The following is a 19,769-nucleotide window of genomic DNA, read 5'->3' as shown; positions in this document are numbered from 1 at the left end:
GGCTGGGGAGTGGGACAGAACCACAGGTGAATCATCCAGAGGCTGGGGGGGGGGAAGGGAGGGCAGGATGTGCCCCCCAGATTTGTGCAGGGGATACGGACTCAGGTCCATACCCCTGTCATCTGGGGCCCCCTATGGCAGGGCTGGGGAAACAGGGGCTGTGGGTGGGGGGCAAAGGGCATGAGCAGGGCTGGGGGGTTAGCGGGAAGTGAAGGGCATGAGCAGGGCTATAGTGGGGAGTGAGAGGCACCAGCGGGGGAAGGGAGGGCAGGATGGGGCTGTGGGGGCTTCTAATTTTAATAACATATTTTGGGGTTTTTATCAGAGAATTTGTGATTATTTTTTTAATTCAGGAATACCAGGATCCCTGGTTATTGCCTCATTAAAGCCTTGAGATTCCTCTGTACTTTGTCTGTTTATGCACCTGGCATTCATGAAATAAGTTAAGTTCCTAAAATAAATGGTGGTAAACCTATCTTTGCTCTGGGTCAAAGCATGGTTCTTAGGAGCTTCTGCCTAAGCTTATCTACCACAAAAAGGACCCAAAATAATAATATTAAATAATAATTTGAAGATGACACCAAACTGAGTGGAGTTGTAGAAACTGTGAAGGGCTGGATTAGGATACAGATCCTTAGAAAAACTGGAGAAATTGTCCTTACTGAATTTCATTTGATTAATTTCAGACAAAGGCAAAGTCCTGCACAGAGCAACCATATGTACAAATGCAGACTAGTGAATGACTGGCCTAAGCAACAGTATTGCAGAAAGGGACCTGGAAGTTATAGAATGTTCTTTTTGCCCCCCCGCCCCAACTCCCCCGCAAAAAAAAAAAAACAACCCCAAAAAACAGGCCAGAAATAAGAGGAATAAGTGCTTGTAGGTCAAGAGGACAAGCAGTCTTCTACTCTACTCAGCACTCACCTTGAGCACTGCTTCCAGTTTGGGGCAGGAAAGACACAGGCAAGTAAGTTTGGTGGAAGGCAGAAAAATGATTAGACAAGACCTGGGTTTATTTAGTTTGGAAAAGAGAAGACCGGGAGGGGGCAGGAGGATTTGCTGTCTTCAAATACCTGACAGGCAATTATAAAGAAGGTAATAATTGACTCTTCATATATTTCATAGACATTGGGGCTGGAAGGGACCTCGTGAGATCATCAGGTCTAGCCCCCTGTGCAAAGGGCAGGAAGTCAACTGGGGTCAGATGACCCCAGCAAGATAATCATCCAAACACTTCTTGAACTTGTCTACAGTCAGTGCTTGTAACACTCCCGGGGGGAGTCTATTCTAGACTCTGGAGGCTTGGACAGTAAATAAGTTTTTCCTTATGTCCAGTCTAAAACAGTCTTCCAGCAGTTTGTTGACTGTTGGACCTTGTCTTCCTTTGGGGTGCCCTGGTGAACAGACATTCTCCAGTTCCTGAAGCACACCCCTTATATACTTATAGGCTGCCACCAAGTTCCCCCTGAGCCTACGCTTTTCCAAGTTGAAGAATCCCATGCCTCTCAGTCTTTTCTCATAAGGCCTGCTCTCTTGACCTCTGATCATGCGCATGGCTCTCCTCTGGACTCTCTTAAGCTTCTCCATGTCCTTTTTAAAATGTGGAGCCCAGAATTGGATGCAGTACTCCAACTGCAGCCTTCCTAAGTCCAAATAAAACAGGAGGATGACATCTGGGGTCTTCCTTGAGATGCATCAGCAGATTTTACTTGTTTTGCTGGCTGCAGCATATTCATCTTGTGGTCAATTATGAGCCCCAAATCTCTTTCGGTTGTAGTGCTAGTGAGTGTAGCACTGCTGAGCCTATAGGTATGATGTGGGTTCTTTCTCCCAAGGTGGAGCACCTTGCATTTCTCTGTTGAAAGTCATCAGGTTTTGATCTGCGCACCTTGTGAGCCTGTTTAGGTCAGCCTGAATCCACAGCTTATTCTCCAGCGAAACTGAGCTTCCCCATAATTTGGTGTCATCTGCAAACTCAGCCAGTCTGCTGATGCATGAATCCAGGTCAGTTATAAATATGTTAAAGAGTAGTGGTCCAAGTACTGAACCTGAGGGATGCCACTGGTCACCATGTGCCATGTTGACTCTGTTTTATTGACTACCATTCTCTGGGTCTAACCATGGAGCTAGTTCCCCAGCCGTCAGACCATAAGGTTGTCAAAGCTGCAGTTTCCCAATTTTGTCATGAGGACATCATAGGAAACCAAATCCAAAGGCTTTTTTGAAATCTAAGTAAATGACATCAGCCTCTCCTCCCTTGTCCAGGTGATGTGTCACCTGGTCATAGAAGGGGATGAGGTCGATCAGGCACGACCTACCTGTAATAAAGCCAAGTTGTCTGTGTCTCAGGATGACACCTTCTGTTAGCCTGTTGTTGAAGTATTCTTTAAAAATTTTTTCCATGATCTTTCCAGGGATTGAGGTCAAACTGATTAGCCTGTAGTTCCCTAGATCTTCCGTCCTTCCTTTCTTGAAGATAGACACCACCCTGGCCCTCTTCTAATCTTCAGGTACCCCTCCCGAGTGCCACGAATTCTCAGATAGCCTTGCCATAGGTTATGCTATGATGTCAGCCAACTCTTTTAGCACTCTTAAGTACATTTCAGTAGGGCCTGCTGACTTATGGATGTCCAGCCTCTCAAAGGTGTTCCCTCCTTCTGCAGCCACAGGGGAAAAGACTAAGAGTAGCAGTTTTAAATGATGACAAGGGAGATTTATATTCGATCTTGGTAAGAACTGTCTCACTATGAGGGTTATTAAGCATTACATGGAGAGATTGTGGAATCTCCATCCTTGAAAATTTTTAAGAGCAGGTGAGACAAACATTTGGGTTTAGACAGGGATAATCCTGTTTTGAGCAAGGTACTGAACCAGATCTTCTGAGGTCCCTTTCAGCTCTATTCTTACAAAGGAATGTTTTAATTTTGAGTGTACCCTTAAAGCACTCTAGAACCACAGCTTTTTTGAGATGGTTAGGAAGTGCAGAGCTGGCTGATCTGCCCTTTCTGTGAATTTGAGGTCTTCCTGTATTTTGGATTGGGCAGAATCGATCCTGTCCTTCTCTTATAATCCTTGTTTTACTAGGGTGGTGGCTGGCCTTCTGAACAAGACAGTGTCCTGTTCTTGGGGAAGGTTTGTATCTCCATTGCCAGGTGCTCAACTGAAAAAGTTCAGTCCCTTCCTCTAGTTGCATTTCTCCCATCTGCAGGAGTCCATGAAGAGGCAATATTCGTCCCTAAGGGTAAGGGGCATCTGAGCCATTCAGATTTAATAGCCAGTTTTAATAACTTCTCAATGTCAAGCTCCTTTTCTGGCAGGTCAGGATGGTAGTTTGTCATACAGTACTTGGTATAGACTATCTATCCCCAGGCAAGTTTTGATATGTTCAAAATGGAGTTCATAACTTGATATAGACAACCCACTCTGTCATACCCACCATGTTGGCTTCAGGTTTTGTTTTTTGGGGTTTTTTTGTTTTGTTTTTTATACAAATTCTGCAAATAACCCATTTGAAGGGAAGTAAAATGTATGAAACGGAAGAAAACCTTTACTGTTCTATAATTTATATTTTATATTTTTAGACTTTGTAAATTGGGAGCTGCATGAAAAGTTTCTTCTTCAAGTAAAAAATGTAAATTTCTTTTTTTTATCTCAAAAGCAGGGTCAGATCCTTCCTGTGGGGAGGAAAGAAAAATGCCCATTTTGCAGAGGTAGAACTAAGGAGAATCTCATTTTTAGCAAATGAACCAATAGAATACAGGGAAGAGAAACAAGTGGATAATGCTGGAGTCATAGATTTCTTATGCCTGAAAATGAATTATATGGGGAGAAATAATTATTAATTTTGAGCTACAGAAGCTGCCCTTTGCTAGGGCTACATTGTATACAGCAGAAAACATGCTACTTTGTAGACATGCCTACACGGGATGCTTACTGCTGATTAGCTTAATAACACTGAGCAGTAGCATCGTGGTGAAAAACCTTGCTGATAGCTTACTATGTACTGTTATTAGGCTAATGCATAGTAAGCATCACAAAATAACTGCACTGGTGCTACTGTGCAGTAATTCTAGTTACTGTGCATTCAGTTAGTACTTTATTAAGCAATTACTAACGAAATGTGCAGTATCCAAGGTGCATTAGTGAACATGTAGATGTGCCCTGTTTGTATCTGAATGGGTAGATTTCTAACAACACCCTCACGCCAGGATTTTTAGAAATTTTTTCTAGTCTTTTCATGTGGACATCATCAGTGTATAGATAATTTCTGTTCTAGGAGAGATCTGTGGCGCATCCTACATCATGCTTGTTATATGCTGCTGTCTCTTGAATCGCAGACTGCTGATGTAGATATATGAGATCGTATTCTTGCTGTAAGCTATTGTTTTTCTTTTTCAGTTTGGAAGAACAGAAGTAATTGATAATACGTTAAATCCAGATTTTGTAAGAAAATTCATAATGGACTACTTTTTTGAAGAAAGAGAAAACCTTCGATTTGATTTGTAAGTTAATTAACACACTTCTGATTCTAATGTCAAGAGCATTGTGAATACATATTGATGTTTTGTTAAGACGTGGATTACTTAGGAAGAGGTAGTGCCATTCTTAATGTGGAATAGATTTGTATGGTTACTGTGAAGACACTTTTTGTTTAATCTGCCTGAATTATGTGAAATGATAATCTGCTAAGAGTGAGAGTAAGGAGTGAGAGTGAGGATTTAGTGGATGTCTCTTAGTTCAAAGTGTGGTTTTGTTCTTGTATATCTTTTTTGAGATTGGCGTTCTGGAAAAAAATAATTTATTGCTATGAAACTATAATGTGTACTTTATAGGATATTCACAAAAGGGGTTAAGTAGGTATTCCAAGTATAAGTTATGTCCCCAGTTTTTTATTTTTAATCAAAATGAGAATAATTCCACCCACCAATATAAGTATATATCTGTATGACTAAATTGGTTCAGAATTTTATATTGAAGATTGAGAAGTGGGTGGTGTTTAACATTTGCTCCAGATAGTTCTCCTTCTGTCAGTAGAAGTAGTTCAGCTTTCTAAATTTCCCACCACTATTTAGGAATATACAACCAGAAGGGATGTCCTGTGTCAGCAAGTCTAGTGCAGTGAATCGCATCACATAATCCCTTTCTTAAGCTCAATGACCAAACTAGTTTGCTTTTTTGCACTGCCCTACTCCTTCTGGAGGAGGCTGTTCCAGAATTTCAAGCCTGTGCTTAGAAACCTTCTAATTTACAGCCTAAATGTATCATGGCCATTTTATAGCCATTTGCTGTTATGCCAGTAATTGTCCTTTAGAGTAAATAGCTCTTATCCTGCTTCTGTGTTTACCCCCTGATGTGTTTATAGAAAGCAACTATGTAACCCTTCTGCCAAGCTATGATGGCAGTAACAGCAGCCAAGTTCAATTTCAGGGGTTTTACACACACTTTTTCTCTCTTGGCTCGAGCTGCCACCCAGAAACCTAGGGAAATAAAAGCTTCCTGGAGTGGGGACAGACCTCCCTACTCACAAACAATATTATATTATAACAGGGTTTATTAAAGGGGAAGGTAAATGGGACAAACAAACAGTCTTAGGAAACAGTTAATAGTCAGTAGGAGCTCATGTTAGCCATCACAGAAGAACACAGGAAATCCTGGCAGACCTTGGTTGAGTCAATTGATATGATGCATAATAGTAAAAGGACATGGGTCACAATACATAAACTAAGCAACCACCCATGAAAGGTAGATCAACATTATAATGTCACTACTAACCAAATTGCTCACTAGATGCTTCTCAATAGAAAAAGTCCAAAAACATACAAGAACTCAGACTGGAAAGATGCAAGTGGCCCAAAGATCTGGGTTTTATAAACCCCTTCTGGTGAATGATGGTATTAATGCACTGAAGACTAGAAAAGGAGCCAGCCTTGATGGCATACTTACTGAATGAATCAAGCAATTTCTAGAGGTGCACCAATATATTGGTTGCCTATCGGATTGGCACCGATAAAAGGGGAAATGACATTAATGGCTATCAACTTTTTTTGACTGCTGTAGCCAGTGATGCTTACTGATATTTATGCCTTCTGGCTAGTGCTCTGAATGCCTGGTTTCCCTCTCTCCATGGAGCTAGAGCCCCTAGATACCTGGGTTCCTTTGGGAAACAGTGGGTTTCCCCATGCAGGCGGGCAGCATTCTAGCCTGCCAAGAGGTTTTGCTTGGGGATGCTGCGAGCGAGAGACTCAGGGGACACTGTGTGCATGTGTACGGCTGCCAAATCGAGGCCCCCACGGTGAGGGAAGGAGTCTGGTAGGGGCTGGGGCTGGAGGTGCTGCCCAGCCAGGGCAGTGCATGGGACTTGGGGCTGGGGCTGGGGCAGGGAGCAGGACACAGCCATGGGTGGCTTGTTTAGGGGGAAGGGAGATGGCTCCCTGCAGCTGCGCACAGCTGGGAGAGGCATGGAGGCACATGTGCCCCCCCCAGTTATTTGCATGGGGTGGATGCAGGCCGCTTGCTGTGAGCTTGGAACTCCGCGATCTGCTGCTGCCCTTGCCCCAGGAGCTCCATGCTGACTGCACACCTCCTGCCTACCTGGCAGCAGTGGGGACAGTAAGCAGAGATGTGGGGTGGAAAATTTTCCAGTGCTTTATTTTTCCATGGAAAAATATCCATTTTTAAGAATTCATTGTTTCATAAAATTCATTAGTAACAATGAATGGATGCCAATATAATATTAGGCAAGCTTGGCAGTTTCGAAGTTGTAATTAATGTTTTTCACGTGATTATTCCTAGGTAGTGTGCGAGAGAGTACATATATGTTGTATTGATTTGTAAACAGGAGGGTAAATCAAAAATCAAATTATGTGAGTGTTTGGATTATTATGAATTAAGATAATTGACTGTGCAGGTCAAATCAAAACCAAATGAATGCACGGCTAAGCTTGTTTCAATTTCTTAAAATCTCTTGCTTCTGGAGAATCAGTCAGAAGCATAATTAGTGAAGAAAGTGTAGTGTCATGAAGTTGCCCTTGCCCGTAGACTCATTGGTAAAAACATACTTTAGTGAAAGAGAATGTGGTTCAAGTAGTTGTGAATCAGATTTGCCTCAATCTGATTCTGACATGGAACTAATACATAGTGCAAGTGATTTTACAGATAGTGACAGTGAAACTGGAGGTGCTGTAATGACTTTAGTGCAAAAGTGTAAACTGTGTTGAACTAGATGAGAGGACAACCACGGCATACCATGCACAGTTTTTTGGGTGTGCTAAAATTAGTGTGTTAACAGTTTTCAGTGCTTTCATTTTTTTTTCTTAAATTTAAACATACAATGTAAAAGGGAAATGTGTATTTTCTTTACATTTTTACAAGTATTCCAATAAAAATAATTTCTTTCCACATAAATATTTGAATTTGTTTGAATATAACATTTAAACCACATTAAGTGTGCTGGATTTCTTTTTTTTCCCAATCAAATATTTCAATTCAAATACTTGTGGCTATTGGGACATAAAATTAACATGGGAGTACTTTTTTAGTTTTGTTTACTAAATATAATTCAAATAAACATGCTAAATCAGATCAGGCTCTATTTAGGACATTGGAAAATTTTCCAATTCAGAATTTTCTGGAAAACCCACATCTCTGGCAGTAAGTTGTGCCTCCTGCTGCCGAGTGGACAGGGGACATGCAGCTGGCATGGGGTTCTCAGGGCAACAGAAGCAGGGCAGAGGCCCATACATGCAGGGCAGAGGGCCCTGAGCCTGCAGTGAGCAGCCCGCATCTGCCCTTGCCCTGCGTGGCTCTGCTCTGACCATTCGGAGCGGAAAGGGGGGGACTTTAATTAGAGTTAAAGATGAAAAGTGTCTTGTATCAGCATCCCCATGCTTAAGAATAGTGGCGGTGGTGCTCGAACTAGAGGTCATTCGACAAGCTTTAGTTCCAGTGCCCCTACCGCCACTTCTACGTGCTGGGAGGCTGATGCATGTGATGGAGCACGGCAAAAAAAAAAAAAGTTTATTTATGTCATTAGTTTAAAATGCCTTATGTTATTACTAATTATTGGTTATCGGATCGGCATCAGCCGAAATGGTTGCTTAATAATCAGCTATCGGTATCAGCCAAGAAAATCTTGGTGCAATTTGGACTCCAGACTGGAGAATGGCTGCTCAGCCTATGCAACTCAGGCATAGCCAGTCAAAAAAATTCCGAAGATATGGTGACATGCTCAAGTTGTGGCATTTCTAAAGCCAGGGAAAGATCTGTCCAACCTAAAGAGCTTCAGACCTTTCTCTCTTGCTATGCCACACATATATGAATGACTGATACTGAACCAGCTTGACCCATATGTGGATACACACCTAATCCCCAAACAGGGTGTCTTTCACTTTGGAAAATTTATAGTGTGCCAGCTGCTTAATCTGACTCAACATACTGAGGGCAGTTTTGAAAGAGGCCATGTCACCAGAGCTGTCTTCCTGGATGTAACAGCCACCTACGATACAATTAACTACTGATGACTCTTCCACAGACCCTGGGAATGAGACAAAATCTAAACCTTACAAAGCTGATACAAACCTGGGTAGAAAACAGATTTTTTTTTTTTTGTCAAACTAGATGAGAAGTGAAGCAGATGGAGGAGACAGATTAATGGCCTCCCCCAGGGAAGTGTACTTGCACCACTGTTATATAACATTTACATGAATGACCAACCTATTGATTTAGAAACAAAACGTTTCATCTATGCAGACAACTTGTGCAAGCCCAAAACACTGACTTTGACTGTGTTGAAAAATGCCTAAGCAAGGCACTAATTGCCTAACCTCATACTATATTGAAAACTAATTATGTGCTAACCCAGTGAAAACACAATTATGTGCCTTCCATCTGAAAAACCATAAGGCCAACTGCCAGCTCAGTGGTTACAGCTTACCTGGTTCGGGACCCCACAATCCCACTGCCCAAATGCAGTTTACCTTGGAGTCACTCTCCATTGAATCCTCTTGTACAAAGAGCACATCATAAAGACAAAAGCAAAGGTGAGCACTTGGAAAAATATTCTATATAAGCTCACCAACTCAAAATGGGGAGCTAGCCTCTTCAGACATGAAGATCTTGGATCAGCCTCTTCAGTCACCTCTGGACTTCCCTGTTTGCTGAAAGACCGTTACCTTTGTGTTGAGGGACTGCTGCCACCACTGATGTTGTTGCTAGGTAGTTTAAGTAGGAGAAGGCTGCTGATGTGCTGAAAGTTAAAGACATGGGTCAAGCCTGTGTTACAAAATTCCTGTTCCCAGGTGGGAATGTGGAGCTGCCCCAATGCTGATTCTGGACCTAGGGCTGCATCTAATCCTAAATGGTTTCATGGGATGACAAATAGCTGGTTTAGTTTTTTTCAACCCCAGGTCCAGTTCCAGCTGCATGTATATAGGTAGACAGGTTGTAGCTGTATTGATCTACAGGCAAAGGGAATAAGATATCACCTCTGACACCTATTCCTTTCACCTGCTTGCATAATTTTTTAAGGCTTATGACCCTAGAATCAAAGAGCTTCTCCTGTGCCAATATATACCCCAGCTTTCTGCAACCCGTCATTTTTAAAAGTGCCCACAAAGGGTGCAGGACAAGGCAGGAAAGACTTGCTGACTCGGGTAGTGTCATGTTCCTGGCTGGGGCAGGACCAACAGCTCATTTTCAGCATTAGAACCAGGGCTGTCCTGTCATCCCCCACATCCCTCCATCCCCATCTGCAACATGTTCATTTTATTGTGCCATACAAACATGCCACAAAGACATTCCACGTATTTTGTGGGACATTTTTGTGGCTGGCTTGCTGCTTTACATTGCCATAAATTGGCTGAACGTGTAGCATTATTATTATTTATGGCACAATTAACATAATCATATTATAATTCTAACTTGTGCTAGGGCCCCAGCTAACATTTTAATATAGTTTTAATTTATATTATTGTAGATAATTTATATTAATAAAATAAGCTGTATTGGATTTTACAAAATTGTTAATACATTTCTTGTTTTAATGAAGTTGTTTTTTATGTGCAGCAAATAACTCTTCTAGCATCTGTTTTATGAGTCCGTGTAAGAACATTTTCTGTAGTATCTTGTTTTTAAACATCTCAAAATAAATAAATTTTAAGGGGTTGTTATAAATACTTCATTTTCTATTTTAAATAGGCTTTACTTTCCTCAAAACTTTACAGTGTTTAGCACTTCCAATAGTGCGTTAATGGACATGACTAATATCTGTAATTTGTGACTCTTTTTTTGTCCCAGGAAGGAAATTGAGTGTACAGTTTTGGGTTTCTGTTTTGTAGGATTCTTGTTAGCATGTTGTGTCTTTATGTTAGCAAATACAAGGTTGAAAAAGTGCATTCTCCACTTGGGTTAGAGTGATAGATTTGTGGTGGCTTTCAGGTTCTGTAGGAATTCATTCCCAGTGTTTATCTTAGGCTGGAAAGAGATACCACGTTTCCTTGTCTTTGTGCCCCCACAGAAACTTATGGTAGCAACAAGGCCAAGCAAACAGATGTTGCTTCACTTTGTTGTGCTACAAACTGTGGGTGCAACAAAGGTGGTATAAATTTGGTCCACTATTTAGCAGCTGACATGTTTATGGCAGGAAACTGCCAGCAGCTTGGAGCTGCCTGTGTTTTCCAGCCACCCTGGACTAGTGCTCCGAGGGCTTGAGGGGTCCAATCCTGCACATTCTGGGAATTCCCATGCAAGACTGGGCCCCTCAAGCACTGAGAGTGCCTGGCCAGCTTTCCCTGCTTACCAAGACATCTGTGTTGCACCTCAGTAAGCAGGAAAACCCTGACTTTTCATGCTTACCAAGATGTGGTACTAACAGAAATGGTTTGGAGGCTGAGGCACATCACTTCTGAGGACAGGTAGAGGGAACTGGACTTAGTTTGGAGAAGAGAAGGCTGAGAGGGGATTTGATGGCAGCCTTTGTTTACCTGAAAGGTGGTTCCAAAGAGGACGGAGCTGGGCTGTTCTTAGTGGTGACAGATGACACAACAAGGAGCAACGGTCTCAGGTTGCAGCAGGGGAGGTTTAGGTTGGATATTAGGAAAACTTTCTCACTAGGAGGCTGGTGAAGCACTGGAACAAGATACTTAGAGAGGTGGTGGAATCTCCATCCCTGGAGGTTTTTAAGGCCTGGCTTGACAAAGCCCTGGCTGGAATGATCTAGTTCGGCCTGGGCCTGCTTTGAGCAGGGGGGTTGAGTAGGGTCCCTTCTGACTCTAATTTGCTGTGATTCTGTGTGTCCTGGAGATCCCAGGGATGCATCTTGGCAACCAGCGAATAAATGGAAAAGGCTAGGCAATCATTCCCAGGGCTTGAGGGTCCTGATCCTGCATGGGAATTCCCGGGGTGTGCAGGACTGGGCCCCTCAAGGCCTGGGAAAACACTTCAGCTGTTGTCCTATCTGTAGATGCTACAGGACAATGGACAACACATTCTAGCACAGCTGATCCACTTCTGTTTCGGCTTTTTTCCCCTAAGTAGATTAGGATTTGCCACTGTGGCTAAAAAAAAAAAAAAAAAAAAAAATTCTGGCACCTGAGTAGAGTAGCAGGTGATCATAGCCCTCATCCCAGAATTTTAGAAAACCTGTAGGTTATTTTAGGTATTTTGAAGTTAATGACCAAGACCTTGAAATTAGACTCTTTTTTTTTTTGTTTGCAAGATCTTTGTGTAGAGCGTGGAGGACAGGTTTGATAAGGCTCATAGCAGTCCATGTTTTTTGAGATTACATTGCATTTTTCTGTATTAAAGTTTCCCAGTGGCTGATGACTTCATATTCAAAGTTGACAGAGGCATAGATCTCTTATGGTCAATCCTAACTTGTGGAATGAGTTCTTCATGGATGCTGGTACTTGAAAGCTTAGCATTAGTGAGACATTCAAGAGCACTTGTAAACTGTGGACTAAGCTGCGCTATTTCAAGCATAGGTGTCTACACTCTGACTGCAAATTCTTTTAAGAGGTGTTTTTCTCTGACAACCACAACTTCATTTTTGTTTGGGTTCACCTGTTCTGTTTGTCAGAGGCAACCAGTAGAAAAATATTCATCTTTTAACTTAGATTTCTGCAATACATGCCTATTTTTAGTAAACTTAAAAATATTGACATTCCAGCTCCTGTCTTGATTAAAATACAAAATATAAAACTGAAAATTTCTAGCAAGTATGTCAAATAGTAGCTATTTTTTGGTGGGGTTTTAGAAAGCAGTGGTATAAGATGTTGTTTTTTCCTTTCATTTACAGGTGCTACTAGCACATGTAAATGTTACAATTTTAGATAGCAAGTTATAGCCTGTATTTACTATTTACAAGCCAGTTTGTCCTTGGCTATTATGTGCATTCAGTTCCTTCTAGTGTTCCCATAACATGTTGTACCTTCCAACACAAATCTATTTTAAAAATATGTAGATCACATGTGGCTAAATTATGCTTACTTGCATTAAAGGTAATCCTAAAAGTCATTGTTAAGATTTAGTTCTTTTAAAAAAAAGGAGGTTTCTTTTAAAATGTGTGGATTGGATCCATGCTATTGTATTTACCGAAATCCAAGACTACTTTGAATTCAGGATGATGCCTCCGCCTCCCCCCACCCCCCAATAATTAGATTTTATACACAAAAAATTATAAATGTGCTACAATTTTCCATGAATAGAAATTACTGGAAGGTTGTCTTAAATTCATCCTCCTCCTGCTATGGTGGGCAAAGCAGCGGAAGGGGGCAAGGGACCAGACCCCCACCCCTTGTCTTCCCTGCCTGTCCCCTGCACTTTCTCACCCCACCCAGTGCCTGCTTCCTATGCCAAATGTCCTTCCCCCTGTTGCTTCTCATGCCTGTGCCTGCTCCCACCTGCCTGTTCCCCCTTCTGCCTGCTGCCTTGCCACATGCCTACCTGCCATCTGCTGCTCCATGCCTGTCTGTCCCATGCCCCACACACTTTGCCTCCCCATGCCTATTTCTGCCCTCCCTTTGCCTGCTTCCCCACTCCCAGCTTCCCTCTGCCTCCCAGCTCCTATCTACCCGCCTCTTGTCCTCCCTATTCCTGGGCATGCCCCCACCGTCTGCCCTTCTTCTATTGGTCCTGTACTCAAATCCAAGACAAGGCTTTCTTTTCCCCATGCTGCTGGGGGGTGGGGGGGGGGCTTGTCTTGGTAATACTACTGGCTACATATAAATAACATATCAGAAGCAATCAACCATTACAAGGACATTCAGATACCTAGTCCTTATTTTTTATTATAGTTTTTGGAAGTATTTTGATGACCTTAAGTTACTGTAATAAATATAATTTTTTTGGTTGGGGGGGCGGAGGGGTGGTTTACAATCTTGCTTTTTTACACTTCATACTGTTCTGTAGTTTTTTACACCGTGAAAAGTGAATTATTTAAGCGAAAAGAGCAGCAACAGACAAAGCACTTCTGTCCTGCAGAACAACTAGATTTTAAGACACCAGTACGGTGGTTAAGAATGAAATGTCATATTTCCCTCTGATTTTTATAGCTATTTTGAAACATGACAATAACACTGTGGAACAACAGTCTTAAGGATGATGTCTTCCTGCTTGTCTTTGCAGTGTGGTGGAAGCAATGGGCTGATTGTACATTCTTTGTATTAAGAGAATGGATCTTCTTTATGGTTTTTCTCTTTTTACTCAGTTTGCTTTATTTATTTACTAATTCATAAAATTAAAAAACCAGAGGTGCAGCTGTGATACAAGTAAGACTCCTGACACTTTCCATTATAATCACTTTTATAACTATAGCAAATTATACCTCTGTGGACTGAAATTTACTATGCCACTGGTTTCCTTCCTTAACGTTAAGAAGTTTTAAGTAAAACAAAGAGGTTAACAGAGAATATATAACAATTGCAAAGAAGCTAACGAGAATGTGGTTTTTTTCTCCTACGTAACCAAATAAAAAACAGTGAAGAGACATTTTGGGGTTCAACACCTTCATTTAGACCTGTCATTCTCAACCAGGGTCCAGGAGCACCCTGGGGTGTCTGGGGATCCTTTCAAAGATGTGATGGTGCCACATAACATTAGCACTGTTAGGTGTACAAACGTTATTCACAGGATAAACCCAGAGGTTTCAAATAATTCAGAATTTTTTTTTACAGTATAGATTCCTTTTGTTGTTTCTGAGTTCTTTGCATAGAAAACATTGTTTTATTCCTTTTCTGTAGGCAAAAGATGAGTGAAAACTAAGAGAGAGCATTTTCCAAGGAGTACCTTGCATCTAAAAGCTGAGAACCACAGATTTTGGATAACCTAGTGTGTGGACAACACACTAGGAGTAAAAGACCTGAAGTTTTGTGTTTTGTCTATTAAATTCTGGAATTTGACCCATTTATAGGTGTTTGAAGTGGTGGTGGTGGGGAGGGATATGCGAGCCAAAACCCTGTAATTTGTGTGCTCAGTAGAGACTTTTTGGAATCTGGCAACTGTATTGTTTACAGATTGTATCTGATGGGCATACTCTGTCCCTTCACAGCTTCTGCATGTGTACCATCTGCATATTGTAAATGAGGGCAGGGGAGCAGGAGCCAGGGTATAGATATTCACATCAGGAGAAAAAAGTTAAGATGACAGGGGGAATGGATCAGAGGTGAATAAGTGGGAGAGAAGTGATGGGATATTAGTAGCATTATAGTGGCAAATGGAGGTAGGAGAAGGTCACGAGTTGGTAGGTCTCTTGTCAACATCAAGATTTGGGATACTCCGTTAATAGTAGCAACAGAGACCATCTTTGTTTCTGGGCAAGCCTGAATGATATAACCCTCATATATGACCTGAAAGACCCACATGTCTTTCAGTGTGGACAAACCCAGATCAAGAAAAGTACTTAACAAGTTTCCATCATCTCAGCACAGGCCCTCACTCATCAGCACTGACAATATGATTTTTAGCCCATGCCATCCAGACCAGCTCCATGGTGGAACTTTCAGAAGGTGGCTTGGCAGACATGCTAAAGGCTGAGCAGCAACAGAGTAACCCAATTAGAGGATCCATCAGAAACCAACACTGATCAAGGTGACAATATATTTACAAATGCCTAATGAAGTAGCCAAACTCTGTGTACCTAGAGGTTATAGAACCCATTATGTACCATGCTGGATACAAGCAGTGTGAATAGCTCTTTAACATCAATGATCATCCAGCAATGCCATGACACTGCAACTGTAAAAAGAACTACAGCACACCTGGCTACCACATTGCACAATGTAAAAAAGGACAGATGGCTCCCTACCATAGGATTCTATATGACCCACTCAAGCAAGCAAGCCTAGTGTATCATTAATTGCCTGATTGGCAGAGGCACCAAAAAATGACATTGCTTTGTGCCTTCAGACTCCATCATGAAAATATTGTGCAACAACAGCAAGTACGGTAAACTAAGCAAGCAACACACGAAAATGTTTAGACACCTGATTCATGAATAACTTAAATCACCTAATATCAACCTTAATTTAACAGCTCACATCTCTGATAATGAGTTTGACATAGCTATTAAAGCGACCAAGACTGGCAAGTCTGCTGGACCAGATAAGATATACTCAGAATTTGTTTACCAAGCTTGGAACCACAGTGAAAAGGTGGCTTCAGAAATTCATGTATAAACGTCTAGAAAATAAGAGACTTCCAAAAATATGGAGAACAGCTGATGTCATTGCTATCTTGAAACCCAGTAAACTACCAAAGGATCCAAAGAGCTACCAACCCATCTCACTACTCTGTGTTACCTACAGACTCATGGAGCACGTAATTGTGAATAGATTAGAGAACATCATTGCTCCCTCGGTCCCAAAAGATTAAGCTAACTTTTGGAAAAAGCAGTGTACCACTGACCAAGAACACAGATTTGAAATGAGGCAGAAAACAGGCATGGTCTTTATCGACCTTATAGCCATCTATAATACTGTATGGCACCTCAAATATGAAGTGTACTTTATGAAACCTGACTGCAAGCTCTGTGCTTTCATCATGAACATGATCTCTGGCAGATCATTCGAACTCACTACTAGCCAAGGAGAAAAAGGCAGAGTATGAACTCTGAAGGATGGAGTCCCTCAGGGGTCAGTGCTACCACCAGTACTTTTCAATGTATATATCTTAGATTTTGGGTTTGAGAAAATACAGTAGTATGTGAATGTACTTAAAGTCTAATTCATCCATCTTGCACGAATACATTACGATAAAACTTATGGGCAATCTTATTTCTAGAATTTTCTAATCTTGAGTGTGTCGTTTTTTCAATTTACCAACATACTGCTATTGCATAAACAAACAGATGGTGTGCAATGCTAACTAAAACATGCAGTTAACAGTTGCAGTATCATAATGAATAACTCAGTTGCATGCATTCATAGTTGAACTACCTACAAAAACAGTTAATCTGTGATAGAGAAAGTAATTGTACAAGTACATACTACAAGAGGTTATATTCAGATGGGGAAAATTCATTTAAATGAAATAAACAATGTGCTCCATTAATTTTTTGAACAATGTATGTTTAACAGTTGTTTTATAGAAAGAGAACAAGAACTTCTATTTGAGAAATGTTCTAAAACCTTAACTGATGAGATTTTAGATTAAATGATTCCAAGATAGTAAATAAAATCTTTTAAAAGACAAGGATTTTCTTTAGTAAAAATAGCTCATTTGTACTCTTTACAGAGAAAAGGATGGGAAGATGATTTCTTCTATGGGAAAGTTTTCTATGGAAAACATACATTTTTTAATTTCAAATTTTGCTCTGATTGTATAAACTTGTGAAATTAACTTATAAACTGTTTTTCCACAGACTTAAGTGGTAGGCAACAAAATATTGAGTCATACTGTTAACATTTGTGAAAAAGTTGTTAAAATGTTTGTTTAAAATTGGAACAAATGTTTACGTTACATTCTGTCTGATCCAGTAATTTTAAGGTATTGTACTGATTCAGGACCAGAGGGTATTATAGAATTTCCATAACATGGTATTCTAATCTTACTTAAAATTAGTGCTAGTATTTTATTATTCTAGAGCAGTGCTGTGCATAGTGGTTCGTGGGATACATATGGCCCATGAGAGATTAACCTGCAGTTCATGGGCTCTTGCCCAGGCACTGCTCCCCTGCAGTGCTCCTGCGATAGCTGCCCCTGGGATCTCCAAGTTCCTCCTCCTTCCTCCAGCTTCTATGTCCTTGTCTTATCCCTGATAGGGGGGTCCACAAGCTGCTTGTTATGGGGACCCCAGGGCTAGGGACAGACATTACACACAAACTGATTTAAGTGATCAGAAACTGGTTTAAACTTGTAACAGAACAGATGTTCAGTGCACATAAACCAATTTAAGAATGGTTGAAACCGGTTTTAGATAAACCTGGTTGAATGTAGTATCAGACTTAACTGATTTAGGTCAAACCGGTTTATGCAATGTCTGTCCCAGACCCCTTGCCGGTTTAAGATAAACCAGACTCCCCCAGCATCCCGGCATGCTCTCTGGGGTGGGCGGGGCTGTCTGCTCCATGGCAGGGCTGGCCCCTCCCCTCTGCTCACTGGCTGCAGCTCTGGCAGGGACTGCAGGCTGCTTCCCTCCTTCCCCTCACCACTCCCCACTAAGTAGGAATTCCCCACCTCCCCTCTGCCTTGCAGGGAGGTGTCTGTGTATTAGCCAGCAGACCACATGCTAGCTAAGGTCTGTGCTGAATCAACAGGTAGCTGGTAATGTCCCCCTGTTGTTTTCTCACTGGGTTAAGAGTGATAAACACTGGTATCAATTCCCTGCTGGGCTAATTGGAGCGTCTTGCTGGAGGCTGGCTACACCATGCCTTAGCTCAGTACTGTGCAAGGGAAGGGAGAGGTGCTCTATCGCCCCCTGGCTTCTAGCCTGAGCCACTGCAGGCATATGCCTGTATTTCTGGGATGTCTGTCTGGCTGCAAAACTGATTTAGTCTAGCTAGGTTAGACTAACCTGCAAAAAGTGAATCAATTCAGGCTTTTTGAATGCCTGTCCCTAGCCCAGCTGCTCAAAAACTGGAGACTGCTTTTCTAGAGCAGTAGTGCCTAGCCTTCTGGCCCTGTGAACCAGATGATTGATGCAGGGTTGGTTCACAAGCTGGATCCCTCACCACCCTGATCTGGCCACATGCCAGCCTGATCTGTTTGCAGACTTGGGTCTGGCTGCATATTGGTGCAGTCTAGTGTACATGGCCAAAGAGCTAGAAATTTGGCGGCAGGAGAGCAGCTGTTATCACTACTACCATGTTCTCGCCACAAAATGTCCAGACCCTTTTAAGAGTCCCACGGGCCAAATTTGGCCTGTAGTCTGGGGATTGCGAGCACCTGTGCTCTGGATCAGTGGTAGCAGAAATCTCATGCTTAGTGTGACCTTTATGGTACGTAATTGTGGTTTAAATTCATATGGCTGTTTGAGAAACAAACAAGCTTTCTTTGCTTCTACCATAATGTCTGCAGGAACTTGCACTGAGGAGCTGGTTTCTGTGTTTGATAGCTGGGTGAAATCTGCATTTTTTCATGGTGAAGCATTTTCATGTTACTTTATGGACAAATCAGATTTGGATTGCGCTTTCTACTATCAGTGGAAGCAAGCATGTGTATGAGGGTCAACTCTGCTTGAGTTTGTCACTGTTGTATACTGAAGTGCTAGGGTGATTTTTTTTAAGGCCAGGACCTTCAAGTTAGACCATGTATTCTTTGTGGCTGAATGAAGTGGCAGGTCTAAACTATTGTGAGGTACATCTTCAGGAAATCAGCCACTTATACTGACCATCTGGATAACTATAATTTCTTTCTCATTTCTGAATTTTAGGCAAGGTTACTGAGAAAGCTGTGACAAGATACAATCTGACAATGTCTTGATTCTTCAGATTTCCTATGCCACGTTTATATGAACATGTTTGTGGAAGTTAATGAGCTGTGCATAAACAGGATATGGATAGTGGAAATAGTTGTATTGCTGTCAAAGGACAGGAAGCAAGCTGTTACAGGCAACTGTTATGCTTGCATGACTCTGTAGCACTACAGGCAGCACTGTAACTAAAGGGAGAATGACAGAAGCACCAAGTTGGGGGGCTGACTTAAATGTTGGGAGGAGGGTATGGGGGAGGCCAGAAAAAATAGCAGCCACTACACTGATCTGTCCACTGCCATCAAAGGCTGCCCAACTGCAGCTGCTTCCCCATATACCACTTTGGCCCAGAGTACAGAACTGCACAGTTATACCTGGATACAGCTGTGAAGGAACCACTTAAACTTTAACTGGGCTTCATCCAGATTCAGAATTTGGGCAGTTTGACACCACAGGTTCATGCAGATTTTAATAGCTTATATCAGCTGTTCTGAACTTCTGAGCAGCAGCTCTTCCTCCCAATCCCCCTTTTAAAGCAGCCTAAATGTTCATACCCACAGATGACACCTTGCTCTGTCTTAATTGTGATTGATCCATTTGGGACAGTAGGATGAACTGGTGTTAGATATTTAATGGAGTGTGCTCCTAGATGCCTAGCTCACAGCTCTGGCCAAGAGCACCTTTTCCATCATGGATTGGGTGAAGCTGGTAAATATGACTTTCACCCTTCATTTAAGATAGCTGTAAGAAATGGGCTTCTTTAAGGAACAGTGTCCTCCAGCCCAAACATACATGTCAATACCCAAAACAAATGCAGGGCTCTTCAGGAATTAGGAATTTTGTGGGAGAGGGTGTGGATGGGTACAGT

General features: G+C 41.8%; 1 protein-coding gene across 5 annotated transcripts in view; it reads left to right on the top strand.

Moving 5' to 3' along the window:
• The window catches only part of CPNE8 (copine 8), a 293,497-nt gene that overhangs the window by 62,206 nt on the left and 211,522 nt on the right, over nucleotides 1–19,769 (top strand). For all 5 annotated transcript variants that reach the window (XM_019543521.1, XM_019543522.1, XM_019543523.1 and 2 more), the window contains exon 4: nucleotides 4,399–4,502. In XM_019543521.1, coding sequence (XP_019399066.1) covers nucleotides 4,399–4,502 — 104 coding nt within the window. The remainder of the gene's footprint in view (nucleotides 1–4,398; nucleotides 4,503–19,769) is intronic.

Source organism: Crocodylus porosus, unplaced genomic scaffold, assembly GCF_001723895.1.
Source record: "Crocodylus porosus isolate Cpor-Errol unplaced genomic scaffold, CroPor_comp1, whole genome shotgun sequence".
NCBI lineage: Eukaryota > Metazoa > Chordata > Crocodylia > Crocodylidae > Crocodylus > Crocodylus porosus.
The sequence above is the reverse complement of the archived record's forward strand: the minus strand, read 5'-3'. Positions and strand labels throughout refer to the sequence as shown.